Raw genomic sequence first — 15303 nt, forward strand, 5'->3', positions numbered from 1 at the left:
TTCCAAACGCAGCGTGAGGGAGTTTCTTTCCAAGCGCAGTGTGATGGTGTTTCTTTCCAGGCGCAGTGTGAGGGAGTTTCTTTCCAAGCGCAGCGTGAGGGAGTTTCTTTCCAAGCGCAGTGTGATGGTGTTTCTTTCCAAGCGCAGTGTGAGGGAGTTTCTGTCCATTATATGTCCATTGATTGAACTTCAACACACCATGAACATTTCACTTCTAATACATATCATACCAAAATACTGCCTCAAAACATAATTGATAGCCAATTAGCAACAGATTACCTCTACAGTCCGAATCCATCAAACATACAGACAGCAGCTGTGAAACTATTGATAAAAGAAAGTCTCCATCAACAATCTGGTCAGCTCAGCAGAGTGCGTGCGTGCGTACAGAGGCAGTGGGGCTCTGCCCAAAACACACCAGTGACAGGAGGGCGGAGAGGACGGGGCCGGAAGAGTTGTACTAATCTGATTGCCGCACGCTTCAGTACGTGCGTTGGCTGCAGATGGGGCACTTGTCAGAACCACCCAGGGCTGTAAATGTCAGCCCATTTCAGACTAGAGCCAGGCACATCCCCAAATGGCTTGCTCATTCACTCCCCTATGTCTTTCTTTCTCTCCATCATCTCTTACAGGAGTGAGGTTGCACCATTTATTGGTTGCACTTCTTAATAAATTAGCCTAACTAATATTTGGGCTTTCTCATCAGTCTTCTAAATACAGACTGAGCTTTACTGCTTCCTGATCCTGAGGGCCTTTCTCTGTTTTGTGAAAACTTTCCTTTTTAGTGTGCTTAAGATATGATGCACTTGCGTGTCAGATTTCACTGGCTATGGACAGGCTCAACCTGGTACCTTGGTACCAAACACGCAACTCGTTATCCTGGATCTCACAAATCCTTTTGAGGTGGCCTGTCATTGTGTCTCTCTGGGCAAGCAAAGCACAACTGGACAGGAGACACAACAGGACAGGGTGCCAAACAAACACCACCCCTAACAACTGACAGATATATACGCAGGTCAGTGATGTTCTGTTGCTGTATGCCAAATAGGGGAATCCTCAAACCCATCCAGTATTATGCCGCATTCAGGATTCAGCCCGTAGCTTTATGAGGTGTAGAGAGGGGAGAAAAAGGAACTGTAGATACTGATATCTAAACAAACATCTGCAACAGTACAGACATGGGCTTGATCAACAGTACAGATCTGACTCTTCAGACATACTACACAATCTTCAGTATCAAACATGTATCCTAAAGTCCTTCCCACGGACTCTCACTAGTATTCATCATGATTCTACAGTGCAGGAAGAAGAGGTCACACTCCATGTATTAACCTCTAGTGACACCCCATCCCGTGAACGGGACCGTTGTCATCATCTGACACTAATTAGCATAACGCAACAGACATAAATATTCCTATTCATGAAAATCACAAATGAAATATATTGAGACACAGCTTAGCCTTTTGTTAATCACCCTGACATCTCAGATTTTCAAAATATGCTTTACAGCCAAAGCTAGACAAGCATTTGTGTAAGTTTATCGATAGCCTAGCATAGCATTTTGTCCAGCTAGCAGCAGGTAACTTGGTCACGGAAATCAGAAAAGCAATCAAATTAAATAGTTTACCTTTGATGAGCTTCGGATGTTTTCACTCACGAGACTCCCAGTTAGATAGCAAATGTTATTTTGTAGGCGAAATAGCTCCGTTTGTTCTTCACGTTTGGCTGAGAAATCGCCCGGAAATTGCAGTCACGAAAACGGCGAAAAATATTCATAATTAGCCCCATAATATCGACAGAAACATGGCAAACGTTGTTTATAATCAATCCTCAAGGTGTTTTTCAAATATCTATTCGATAATATATCAACCGGGACTGGTGGCTTCTTAGTAGGAGAGAGAGAAACAATGGCCGCATTTGTCCTTTACGCACAAAACACTATGAGAGACTTCAGCTGACCACTGACGCAATGTTGATGTTCAGGCTCATTTTTCAAAATAAAAGCTTGAAACTATGTATTGTGACACTAGCCACATTAGGGAAGCCATAGAAAAAGTAATCTGGTTGATAGCCCATTCATTGCTCAATAGGGACGCATAGGAACGAAGAGCCTTCTATAAAATCCTGTTTGGATTTTTCTCAGGCTTTCTCCTGCAACATCAGTTATGTTATACTCACAGACAATATTTTTACAGTTTTGGAAACTTTAGAGTGTTTTCTATCCTAAGCTGTCAATTATATGCATATTCTAGCATCTTGTCCTGACAAAATATCCCATTTATTATGGGAATGTTTTTTTTCCAAAAATGAAAATACTGCCCCCTAGTCACAATTAAGTGTCGACATCCAGCTCCTTATCACAAACAGGCCATCCTTTACTGCAGTGATTCCCAACCAGGGGTACAAGGACCCCTAGGGGCCTATCCACAGGGGATACTTGAGAAGACTCATGAGACCATAGGCTTACTGGTAAAATGCACATGAGGGGGTACTTCAGGCGTACTCTGGGCAGAGCAAAGGTTGGGAACCACTGCTTTACTGTACGTTATAAAGACTAGCACACACACAACGCAGTACAGTGTCTCCTTCCAAACAGAAATCCCAATAGGGAGGACCACACCCACAATATGAGCTCATGTTGCTGCTATCGCGTGTCTAGCCAATACATCTCTAGAGGATAGGGCGGGGTCATAAGCTAGGGATAGGCTAACGCATTACTACAATCAATTCAACCACTACACTCTCAGTTGGGTAGCAAGCAAAATAGTGATAAACGGTACCTATATGTAGTGGAAATTAGATTTCCATGTAGTTTCAATTCAGTTGTGTTTACATCTGACAAACAAGCAGTGAACGGCACACAAGGAACATACGCCTGGATAGTTCACTGAAAGCCCCCTAAAAAATGCATAAATCTTTTAATAGCATGTACTGTAGTCTCCCAGTGAAATGAAATGTAGGCATCTAGTCACAAAAGGGGCATTGCATGAATATTTTACGCAGAAGCATGTTTCTAGTAAAGCCAATACAACTTAACACAGCACAAAAAGACCAACGTACTGATTAATTAACATTAATGATCTGCAAGGATGCATAGCAGTCATAGCAGATTAAATTTAGGAAAGAAAAATCTCTAGTCATTCGTACTGCTAATCATCCTCACTGCCAAGTTCCATCTGTCAGGGTATGTGTGGGCAAACTGTCCAACATGTATCCATCTCAATCATAGATAAGGAGCAATGCATAGCCTCTTTTGTGCAGCCTTAGATTCAATAGAAATTATGCAATCTTCACTATTGTCGAGACAGTCCGTTCTAGCACAGAGTCCACTTTAGAGGTTTTAGTCTGAAGGAAAGTCCATTAAAAAGGGGTTGCCTGTGCAAACCTATTTTGGTCAGTTATAAATCCATAAGCTCCTGTTTAGAAATGCATGAGCATCCTGCCTTTTGTGGTTTGACTCGGGAGAACTGCGATTGGTGGCAAACGTCTATAGCACTTTACCCTCCACAAAGGGATTCAGGACCAGACAAACACACACGTCAGAAACCTAGGCCTTCATGCCAGACAAGACACTGACCATACACACACACCCTAATGGAACCTGTGCACTACTCACCTTTGTGACCCATCATGACAGCGAGGTGTAGGGGTGTGTTTCCTGAAGAGGACAAAGAAAATACAGTTTAGACCACAGGAGGTTGGTGGCACCTTAATTGGGGAGAACAGCCTTGTGGTAATGACTGGAACGTAATCAGTGGAATAGTATCAAATGGATCAAACATGGTTTCCAGGTGTTCGATGCCATTCCATTTGCTCTGTTCCGGCCATTATTATGAGCCATTCTCCACCAGCTTAGACTGTGTGTTACAGATAGGCCTGCAAACAGACACTCGAAATATCCTATCAATTCCCATGCCCATTATTTACATAGCCTAACCAATATGGAATTGAACCTTGGAAAAACTGCTGTATTTGGTAAAGCAGTAATCCACTAAGGCTGCATTTACACAGCCAGACAAATTCTGATATTTTTTTCACTAATTAGTCTTTTGATCAATCAGATCAGCTCGGAAAAAGATCAGATTTGAAAAGATCTGATGTGACTGGTCAAAAGACCAATTATATTAAAGATCAGAATTGGGCTGCCTGTTTTAATGCAATCTTAATCATATAGAAGAAGGATAGTGTATGTATGTGTGTGTGTGGTCAGTCTCAGAGAATATAGTGTAGACAGGCACAAATGGCACCTGTTTTAAAGTTAACCTTATAATATTATTACAATACTGTACACTTAAAGGTTCCCACATAGCCTACACCAAAGAAATAAACATGTAGACAAACAAAAGGTACCCTAATGAAGAAAAGCCACAAACACTGACAGCATGAGCAAAGGTCTGAATATGCACAAGTAGAATCCTACTGAGAAAGCTAAAAACCCATCCCCATAGCTTCTTCCAGTAGACAGGGTGGCCACATGGCAGGCATCTACAGTATAACAGGCCTCCCAGTAGCCCTGATGTGACAAACTTCATAGAGGGCCTAGGCCCAGCTGAGGTTCTCAGATGAGAAAGGGGAGTGTTCAATACTGGCAGATACCTCAGTCTCAGTCTGCTTATTTTCAGACGCCACATAACTTCAGGTTGGTTTAGAGATTCTGCAATAATAATCTTATACACCTTTAATAAACAATGTGAAACAATACACTATGGGAGGTCAACATGGACCAGTCCACTTGAACTGGGATAGCCTTGCCATGCACAAGGGGATGTAGAACCAGCCCTATAGCAGCCTGCATCACATAAAATGTGCTGTGAGTAAACAGTGGAGACTGATCAAGTTCCTGGTCATGCTCAAATGGATATGGTCCAAAACATAATCAACAGACTCACCATACTGACACTACCACAGTAGGCCAAATTGAATATCAGCACTAGAGGAATTCCCATATCTTCCATAGCCTAAATAAAAACACTACACTAATTTAGCCTAGCTAGCATGTGATATCAGTCAAATTCAGATATTGCTGTTTGATTTGCATTAGGTGTGCCTGGGTCAGATTTCTGTTAGTCTTTGAACCGGCGTGAGATTGGCCATACTTCAGGGAAGCTGTCAATCTCATTAATGGATGCTTTTTTTCGATCATTGTATAGGTTGTTGTTGTCCTCACCTATCCATTCCTTAAGAACAACTTCCAATAAGAACAACTACGAGCTGGGCTGGGTGGGCCTTGCCCTGCAGCGTTGGGAATTTGGAAAATGGTCATCCCAAGGTGTTGGCCTGAGGGAAATGGTAGAGCAATGTCAACCACCCCAAAAATAAATGATGAAAACCAAGCTTGGAAGACACATAAACTCGTCTACAAAGCGTGTTTAAATTTATAATTTAGTCAGCTGAAAATAAGATGAAACGATAAATGCCCACGGTACCGGTATTGCCTGGGTCAAATAGGCTAGTTTGGAACATAGATAGGGAGCCATACGATTCTTACCATGGAGATCTTTCTGAGCAATATTCTGAGTTCGAATGAGCGAGGATAAGCTTCGGACATCCCCTTTGAATACACATTCATGGACTGGAAAGCCTTCCCCGGTTCTGATTACAGGGTTTTTGTTGTTATCCTCGATAACGTCGGCGGTTGACAATGTGTTAGTGTTTGCATTTATCTGCGATTGCTGATTCTGATGTTGCTGCTGTGTCGATGGAGATTTAACCAACTTGTGATTAAAGATTTTACTTGCTTTGCCCTTATTTGTCTTAGTTGAAGTAAATGTCCCAGTTGCAGCCTCTTCGTCCGGTTCCAGTAAATCCTCTTCTTTGCTCGGTTTATGATCCTTGCGGAGGGAGCGGATCTTTTCTCCTGTCATTTTCTAAACAATTGACAGCGGAGGAGAGGGTGCCGTTGACGATGACCCTCTGTGCAAATATATGTATTTCGCTGGCAAAAATGCCAGTGGTAGTCTAGATCACCCAAAATCTGTAAATTGCACAGCATGAAAATCCGATATTATTCAACGAATAAAAGGAAAGAAGAATGAAATTTAAAAAGGGTAACAAATACTCCGCAATAACTAAGTAACTACAACTATGTCCCCTTTTCTCATAACCGAAACTGTCCCTACATTAGCGGCTCCTACAGAGTGCATCATTTGACTAGTACGGAAGATTCATCTGCCATCTTCCGCCAGTAGTATCGCGAGAGTTTTCAAAGGTTACAGTATATGTAGTTGAGGAACGCTCAACTATGCTCCACACCGTTCTCTATCGAGGAGTATCTCGGGCGGAGTTGAGTTTCGATAACTGGTCACGTGATTTGCTAACAACACTCCCTGTGCTATTTAGCCATCTAGCGTGCTCAAACACATGTGGAAGCCTATCCTATCCCAGTGTAGCTGTAAGCAAGTGTAGGTTTAGAATCTATTCTGGCTATGCCCTGGTTAGAAGATGCCTTCATGAATAGAGCTAAAGGTAGTTAGCGTCTATGAATGGGCTAATTAGAAAAGGTGATAGATACCTGCTTGGAAGACATCTAGAGATACATATTTCAAATCTAAATATTGCTTATATTGGTTTTCTGTTGTGGATTTACCTTTGGATTCATTAGCTATTTTAATCCTTTTAACCAATTTATTTGCCTTTTTGTTTGATTTTCAATCAATATCAATTAGAACCTGTCTATGCTTACTGTTTGAATGCTAAATGACGAGACAGAGGCATTGATGCGAGTAACCAGTCTTGTTCAGTACATCACAACACATCCGGGTATCTGAAGCACCCCGGTAAAACACAAGAGTTGCAGTAATGAACATTTACCAACAGATGGCATCACTGTGCCATCTTACACCCATAACATCTTCCCTTTAATAAAATAGGACAGGAGGTGTCAATTCACTAACAAAACAAACCTAGTAACAATTTCCAACATGAACAGTTTAGTATTTATTTTTTTTTTTTTTTTTTCCAGAACAACAACACATTTTGATATTCTCTTCACTTTTATCTCTGTCAACAATCCCTGATGGGAAACCTACAGATTAAGTCTTTTTGGTGGCTGGGACAGACGCCCGCATCGTGAAAAGACAGGGGGCTTGTCTGCGAGGACTGCGGGTTCCCGCACAGGCGTGTCACCTGAATGTCTAAGGGGAGAATTGATGGGTGAGGGAGCGGCCGACCTGTGATCCCCATGGCTCCAGGAGAGTGCTGGCTACTGGCAGAGCTGCTTTTAAGCGCCGTGCCATGAGGCGCTGTGCCGGGCTGCTGTCCATGCCTTCTGTCGGGGTATTGCGCCACTGCAGGATTGCTTTCCAAGCATCTTTGCCCTCTCGCAGAGCCTTTTTGCAGAGGTTCTTTGCGATTTTTACTGCGGACTCTGCCTTCCCATTAGCTTTTGGGTGTCGTGGTGATGAAGTGACGTGCTCGAATTCCCATCCTGCAGCAAATTTTCGGAACTCAACTCCGGAGAATTGGGGTCCATTGTCTGAAATTACCCTATCTGGCTGTCCATAGCGGGCAAACTGAGCCTTGCAGCGTTTGATCGTTGTCTCTGCTGAGAGGTCGGGGAGGAGGTCGATCTCCCAAAAGTCTGAGTAATGATCGACTACCAGCAGAAAGTCTTTGCCACTGTGCTGGAAGAGATCTAGACTTACTATCTGCCAGGGGCGCATCGGTAGCTCGTGGGACATCATCGTCTCTCTCTGTTGCTCAATGGCATATTCATTGCAGATTGTGCATTTACTGACATAGTCTTTAATTTCACTCTGCATTCCTGGCCAATACAGTGTGTCACGTGCTTGTCTGTAACAGGCCTCACCTCCTATGTGACTTGAGTGCACGCGTGCCAACATCTCAGGGCGCAGAGACCGGGGAATAACGACTCTCTGACTCTTGAATATCACTCCGTTTTGAACACTGAGCTCCTCTTTGATTGGCCAATATTCTCTGACGGCTAAAGCAGTTTCTTCCCTGCAGTCGGGCCAGCCCATCAGAATCACAGACCTCAATGCCTGGAGTTGCCCGTCCCTGTCTGTGTGCTGTCTGATTTGTATAAAGCGCTGGTCCGTAACATTAAGGTAGTCAGCCTGGTTGATGTGTTCAACATCCACTTGCTCTGTTTGCAAGCTGCACACTGCGTGTTGTTCATGCATGGAGCGTGTGTGAGTGCCTGATGCAGTAGCCCTGCTGAGCGTGTCACTCACATACATCTCTGGCCCTGGCTTATACACCACCTTGAGGTTGTAGTTTTGTAGGGCCAGTAGCATGCTCTGCAGTCGTTTTGGGGCATTCAGGAGAGGCTTGCTGAATATAGCAATAAGGGGCTTGTGATCGGTCTCTGCGGTAATATTGTCGCGCCCGTACAGGTAGTGGTGGAAGCGTTGGCATGCAAACACAATGCTGAGGCACTCCTTCTCTATCTGGGCATAGTTCTGCTCTGTTGGGGTGAGTGCCCTAGAGGCGAATGCCACAGGCTGGCCCTCCTGCATGAGGCAACAGCCAAGTCCATACTGGCTTGAGTCACTCTGAATCGTGACAGGTTTTGACACATTGTAGTATCGCAGTACAGGTGTCTGGGTGACCAGTTGTTTTATTTCCCTCACCGCTGCGTCATGTTTTGGGAGCCAATGCCAGATGGTGTCCTTGTCCATGAGCCTCCTCAGTGGCTCACACACTTCAGAGAGCCGCGGTAGGAATTTGGCCAGGTAGGTGACGAATCCGACGAAGCGCTGCACTCCCTTCACGTCAGATGGGTGGGGCATTTCCAAGACAGCCTTCACTTTTTCAGGATCCGCCTTCAATCCGGTGGAGGACAAGATGTGCCCATGAAAGCGGACCTCTGGCACTTTAAACTGAAGCTTTTTTATGCTTAGCCTTAGCTTGACCTGTCTGCATCTGACCATCAGGGCCAGCAGCTTGGCGTCATGGTCACATTCTGCCTCCTCATCACTGTCCCCACAGCCCACTACGAGAATGTCATCTGCTATGGGTTCCACGCCACTAAGTCCCATCAACAGCTCATGCTGTTTCCGCTGATACACCTCTGGAGCCACGGAGACACCAAACGGAAGCTTCAACCACCTCTTCCTGCCCCAGGGTGTCCAAAAGGTGGTCATGTAGCTGCTGGGCTCGTCGAGCTTGCACTGCAGAAAGGCATCTCTGGCATCCACGAGCGTGAAGACTCTGGCCTTTGGGAGCTTGTAAAGAACATCCTCCAACGTGGGCATAATGTAATGTGAACGTCGCAGAGCCCGGTTGAGGTGTTTAGGATCAATGCATATCCGTAGCTTGTCTGGTTTCTTGACGATAACCATATTACTTATCCAGTCCGTAGGCTCGGTGACGGATATGATGTGGCCATCTGCTTCGTATTTGTCAAGCTGAGCCTTCGTAGCTGCTTTCATGGCCACTGGTACATTGCGGGGTGCACACTGGACAGGCTGGATTTCTGCGTCCAACTCAAAGTGGACTTCCCCAGGAACTGACTCGACCGGTGCGTTGAAGACATCATGGTACTTGCTTAGGAGTGTCTCCTTGCTCAGGGGCCCAGCCTGGACTTTGTCAATAATGTTAAGATCAGCTGGGATGGTGAAGTTAATAAGTCCAAGGCGCTCGCATGTAGAACCTGACAGTAATGGCTGTTGACTAGCCTCAACTATTTCAAACTCAAGGGTGTATTTCTGGCCACGTAAAACACACTCTGTCACAAACAGGCCTAAAGAGGTCATGAACTGGCCTGAATACAGTTTCAGCTTGGTGCTACTCTGTGTGAGTTTGTCTCTGGGCGCAAGCCTCCTTTTGTCTTTAAGGCTCATAACGTTGCATGTGGCCCCTGAATCTAGCTGGCATTGCTGTGGTTTATTATTAAGTAGCAGAGTGACAAACCACTTTTGTCCTTTTGCCCTCACTGCCCCTATGCACTCGCTAGCATATACATCCTCTGTGCTGTCGTTCCCTTCATCTGTGTTTGTTTCCATGGAGTGCACTTTACCCTCCTTTCTCTTGCTTTTCATGCAGACCCTTGCGAAGTGATTAGCTGTACCACAGGATTTGCATATTTTTCCATAGGCTGGGCAGTGTTCTTTTCCTCGTCCATGAGAAATGCCACAATATCGGCATGTATTGGGGTTGTCTACTGCAGAGTTGGCTGTAGTATTAGCATTAGCTGTGGCAAAGGGGAATTTCTTTACTGGCTGCCTGAATGTAGCATTTACATTGTCCGTATGTTGCCTTTCTAGCTCATGGACCTCATCCGTATATCAGTAAGCTCTGCTGCACGGCATGTCTCCACTGCCAAGGCCAGCGTCAGGTCACGTTCTCTCAGCAAACGTCTGCGGGTGCCCTCATCCGTTATGCCAAGCACAATCGTATCTCTGATCAGTTCATCTCTTAAAGCACCATAGTCACATGTAGCTGCCTTTTCCCTTAACCTAGTGACAAAGCTGTCAATGGACTCCCCGTCCTCCTGTTTGCAACGACCGAAAACATAACGCTCGTAGATGACGTTCTTTGCTGGCGTAAAGTAATGTTCAAGAGCATCAAGAATAGCTATAGCGTTACCTTGCTGTGCTGCTGTTAGGTTCAGGTTGTGTTTGTATACGTGTCGGCATTCAGTTCCCATTATAGTCCTCAAAGTGGCAGCCACTACCTCATCTTCCTTTTCCAGAAGTCCCGTTGCTAGCGCGTAGTCCTCCCATTCACCTCTAAACGTATCCCAGTTCGTGCTCCAATCCCCGCTGAGCTTCATAACGGCGGGAGGGGGAATGTTCGCTGCCATGTCTAACCGATGCTAACAACACTGAAGCTAACTAGCAAACTCACTCTAGCTTAAGGCCAATTCCGGGCGAAATTTTACACAAATAAGCATTTGTTTGTAAACCAGAGCAGGTGACTCTAATTTGCGGAAAGCATGGTTAGTTATCCGACTCTGACACCATGTTTGAATGCTAAATGACGAGACAGAGGCATTGATGCGAGTAACCAGTCTTGTTCAGTACATCACAACACATCCGGGTATCTGAAGCACCCCGGTAAAACACAAGAGTTGCAGTAATGAACATTTACCAACAGATGGCATCACTGTGCCATCTTACACCCATAACACTTACTTGGATAGATTGCCTTCTTTACCATTCAACAACAAAATAACTGTGACAAACATTAAGGGTTACTTCAAAATGGAGATTGCCTCAATAGCGCTGCCCATGCTGTCACAGACGCTACAATGGCACAGATACTAGAAGGACTGTGGATTTACACATTTCGAAATGTTACTTTTTATAGTCAAACTGTCTTGACTAACACAGGGACTGAACAACATAGCACACTGTCTCCCCCTGTGTCACAGGAGTGGAAATAGTTAGTGTGATAGAGAAACGTTTATTTTTATCACAGCAACATCTCGACTCTCCCTCATAGCATCAATGGGAGTGTCATTGTTATTTTTTTTGCAATATTTTGCTTTTTATGTACTAAGACAAACATACAAATGTGTTTATAATAACTCTCCTGTTTCTGTTTCTCGTGTTTTACATTCAACTGAAAATATGTATGTGGAAAAAATACACACAGCTGTCTTCAATACACACAACTGGTGGTGTACATTTTAGACTATGTTCAAACTATGAACAAACTACATAAATTGTACGTAATGTTGGCGTGGCGAGAGAAAATCCTGCCAGCGGGGGCGCTCAAGATGGCGACATGAGAGGGTGTAACGTTTCTAGTTGAGGAACAATTTTAGGGTTTTCTCACAAAGTTTATAGTTTTAGACTGCAGTTGCATTTATATATATATATATATATATATATATATATATCTAACCATACAATGCAGCTATTTTGAATAATTTTGTCATTAATCAAACCATTGAAATATATGTTGACAATTTCTAACGAAAAAGCCAGCTATCGAAAAGTTTCAGCGTGTGTAGTTAAGTTAGCCTGCTAACGTCTTCATAGCTAGTAGCATACAATCAGGACATGACCAAACTGTTGCTGAGATAATGGATGTTGAAACTTCCAAGGAGAAAATAGGCATTGTTGAAACTCACTCGTATGCTTGCAGTGTAAAAAAAGGGGGTGAATGCGACTCATACCCGAATACCCCAACCAAGGAGCAATTTCCAAAGAAGCTGAGAAGTGAACCATCAATGAGCCAGCTACAGGACAACATCGTCCGCATCCTCACGGCTAAAATCAAAGAGAGCGCAGATGACATCATGAATTTGATGAAAAAGAACACTATCACTATTGTTAACCTGAAGAAATCGATTGATTTCAATGCTGAGGAAATAATAACTCTGAAGCAGCAGTACGCAACATTGAAAATTCAGGTTGCAAAGCAGGAGAAGAAACTCACTGAAATGGAGTCAAAGGTAAATGAGAATGACCGGTATAGTCGGAGATGGAATCTTCGAATTTATGGAATAGCAGAAAAATCTGACGAGAACATCAGAGCAAGAGTGAAGGACATTTTGCAGGGCAATAGTCCCGGAGGAAGAGCGAAATGTTGCAGGTTCTCTGGATGTAGTGCACCGCCTGGGTAGGCTGAGAGAGATGGGGAAAACAACCAGCCACCACGACCAGTGATCATGAGATTCATCTCCAGGACAGCGAGGGATATGACATGGAAAAGTGCAAAGAAAAATGACTATTTAAAGAATAACAACCTGGGGTTCAAGGAGGATCTGACAGCATTTGACAAAGAAGCTCGGAATCGTCTGTGGCCGATGATTGAGAGAGCAATGAAGGGAGGGAAAAGTGCATACTTTGCGGGAGCTAAGGCTTTTGATAATGGAAGGGAAATTCACGCTGACGCTTAGCTTGTTGACAGCTGGACTTATCAAGTGAGTTGTGCAGGACTGAGTTTATATCTATTTTTTTTATGGCAGGGAAATTCGCAATGACACTTAATGTTAGCTTGATGGCTATTCGTTTTTACCAATCTATGGTACAATGTTATTTGCAATTGTATAAAAATATATATAAATATAGGTCAACCACTTGAGTGGTGCAAATGACTGTTTTTATTTGCAACTAGTAAGAACTTTTATTTTCGTGAGAACCCGATTCATGTGAACCTATACAAGTTTAATATTCTTCATATAGTCACTGTGATAGTAAATGTCCATTTCTGTTTTTTCTATTAATGACAGGGGAATCCGTAATATTTTGAAAAGGAAATCTTTATTTTTGTATTGTAAGGGTAAGGGTAAGAGTGCCGACTTTTATTTAATTCAAGAAACTCATGCCTGTTCCACAGATACTGCGTTTTGGAAGTGTCAATGGGGAATGATATTTGGTTTTCATTTGGTACTAATCGGTCAGCAGATGTCGTTATTTTAAAAGGCAACTTTAAGGGTCATATATTGAGTCTTGAAGCAGATAATACAGGGAGATGGATTATACTATTGGTAGATGTCAACCACGTTCAATTCATTGTTGTAAATACGTATGCTTCCAATAACAAGTCAAGTAACTGTATTTTATTTAGAGACATTGAGAGGAAAATAAGTAAAATATGTCTAAATTTCCATTTGTCAAAGTAATATGGGGTGGAGATTTTAATACAGTATTACATGATAGTCTAGATAGATGGCCTCCTAAGGATAGCAGTTACAGTGCCTTGCGAAATTATTCGACCCCTTGAACTTTGCGACCTTTTGCCACATTTCAGGCTTCAAACATAAAGATATAAAACTGTATTTTTTTGTGAAGAATCAACAACAAGTGGGACACAATCATGAAGTGGAACGACATTTATTGGATATTTCAAACTTTTTTAACAAATCCAAAACTGAAAAATTGGGCATGCAAAATTATTCAGCCCCTTTACTTTCAGTGCAGCAAACTCTCTCCAGAAGTTCAGTGAGGATCTCTGAATGATCCAATGTTGACCTAAATGACTAATGATGATAAATACAATCCACCTGTGTGTAATCAAGTCTCAGTATAAATGCACCTGCACTGTGATAGTCTCAGAGGTTCGTTAAAAGCGCAGAGAGCATCATGAAGAACAAGGAACACACCAGGCAGGTCCGAGATACTGTTGTGAAGAAGTTTAAAGCCGGATTTGGATACAAAAAGATTTCCCAAGCTTTAAACATCCCAAGGAGCACTGTGCAAGCGATAATATTGAAATGGAAGGAGTATCAGACCACTGCAAATCTACCAAGACCTGGCCGTCCCTCTAAACTTTCAGCTCATACAAGGAGAAGACTGATCAGCGATGCAGCCAAGAGGCCCATGATCACTCTGGATGAACTGTAGAGATCTACAGCTGAGGTGGGAGACTCTGTCCATAGGACAACAATCAGTCGTATATTGCACAAATCTGGCCTTTATGGAAGAGTGGCAAGAAGAAAGCCATTTCTTAAAGATATCCATAAAAAGTGTTGTTTAAAGTTTGCCACAAGCCACCTGGGAGACACACCAAACATGTGGAAGAAGGTTCTCTGGTCAGATGAAACCAAAATTGAACTTTTTGGCAACAATGCAAAACGTTATGTTTGGCGTAAAAGCAACACAGCTCATCACCCTGAACACACCATCCCCACTGTCAAACATGGTGGTGGCAGCATCATTGTTTGGGCCTGCTTTTCTTCAGCAGGGACAAGGAAGATGGTTAAAATTGATGGGAAGATGGATGGAGCCAAATACAGGACCATTCTGGAAGAAAACCTGATGGAGTCTGCAAAAGACCTGAGACTGGGACGGAGATTTGTCTTCCAACAAGACAATGATCCAAAACATAAAGCAAAATCTACAATGGAATGGTTCAAAAATAAACATATCCAGGTGTTAGAATGGCCAAGTCAAAGTCCAGACCTGAATCCAATCGAGAATCTGTGGAAAGAACTGAAAACTGCTGTTCACAAATGCTCTCCATCCAACCTCACTGAGCTCGAGCTGTTTTGCAAGGAGGAATGGGAAAAAATGTCAGTCTCTCGATGTGCAAAACTGATAGAGACATACCCCAAGCGACTTACAGCTGTAATCGCAGCAGAAGGTGGCGCTACAAAGTATTAACTTAAGGGGTCTGAATAATTTTGCACGCCCAATTTTTCAGTTTTTGATTTGTTAAAAAAGTTTGAAATATCCAATAAATGTCATTCCACTTCATGATTGTGTCCCACTTGTTGTTGATTCTTCACAAAAAAAATACATTTTTATATCTTTATGTTTGAAGCCTGAAATGTGGCAAAAGGTCGAAAAGTTCAAGGGGGCCGAATACTTTCGCAAGGCACTGTATGTTTGTGAGATAAGGAATATATGTCTACGGTTAGGTGTTCTAGATATTTGGAGACATAAGAAC

At 43.2% G+C, this 15303-nt stretch overlaps 1 protein-coding gene across 2 annotated transcripts in view; it reads right to left on the bottom strand.

The window, feature by feature from the left end:
• Positions 1-6206, bottom strand: part of LOC110497762 (ankyrin repeat domain-containing protein 13C) — a 59397-nt gene extending 53191 nt beyond the window's left edge. Inside the window, exons 1-2 of one of the 2 annotated variants that reach the window (XM_021574242.2) lie at positions 5489-6206; positions 3617-3658 (exon numbers count right to left, since the gene is read on the bottom strand). In XM_021574242.2, the coding sequence (XP_021429917.1) occupies positions 3617-3658; positions 5489-5864 (418 nt within the window). In that variant the 5' untranslated portion in view covers positions 5865-6206. The remainder of the gene's footprint in view (positions 1-3616; positions 3659-5488) is intronic. The other variant, XM_021574151.2, reaches the window with a different exon arrangement.
• Between the last annotated feature and the right edge of the window lie 9097 nt (positions 6207-15303).

This window comes from Oncorhynchus mykiss, chromosome 1, assembly GCF_013265735.2.
Source record: "Oncorhynchus mykiss isolate Arlee chromosome 1, USDA_OmykA_1.1, whole genome shotgun sequence".
In the NCBI taxonomy this organism is placed as follows: Eukaryota; Metazoa; Chordata; class Actinopteri; order Salmoniformes; family Salmonidae; genus Oncorhynchus; species Oncorhynchus mykiss.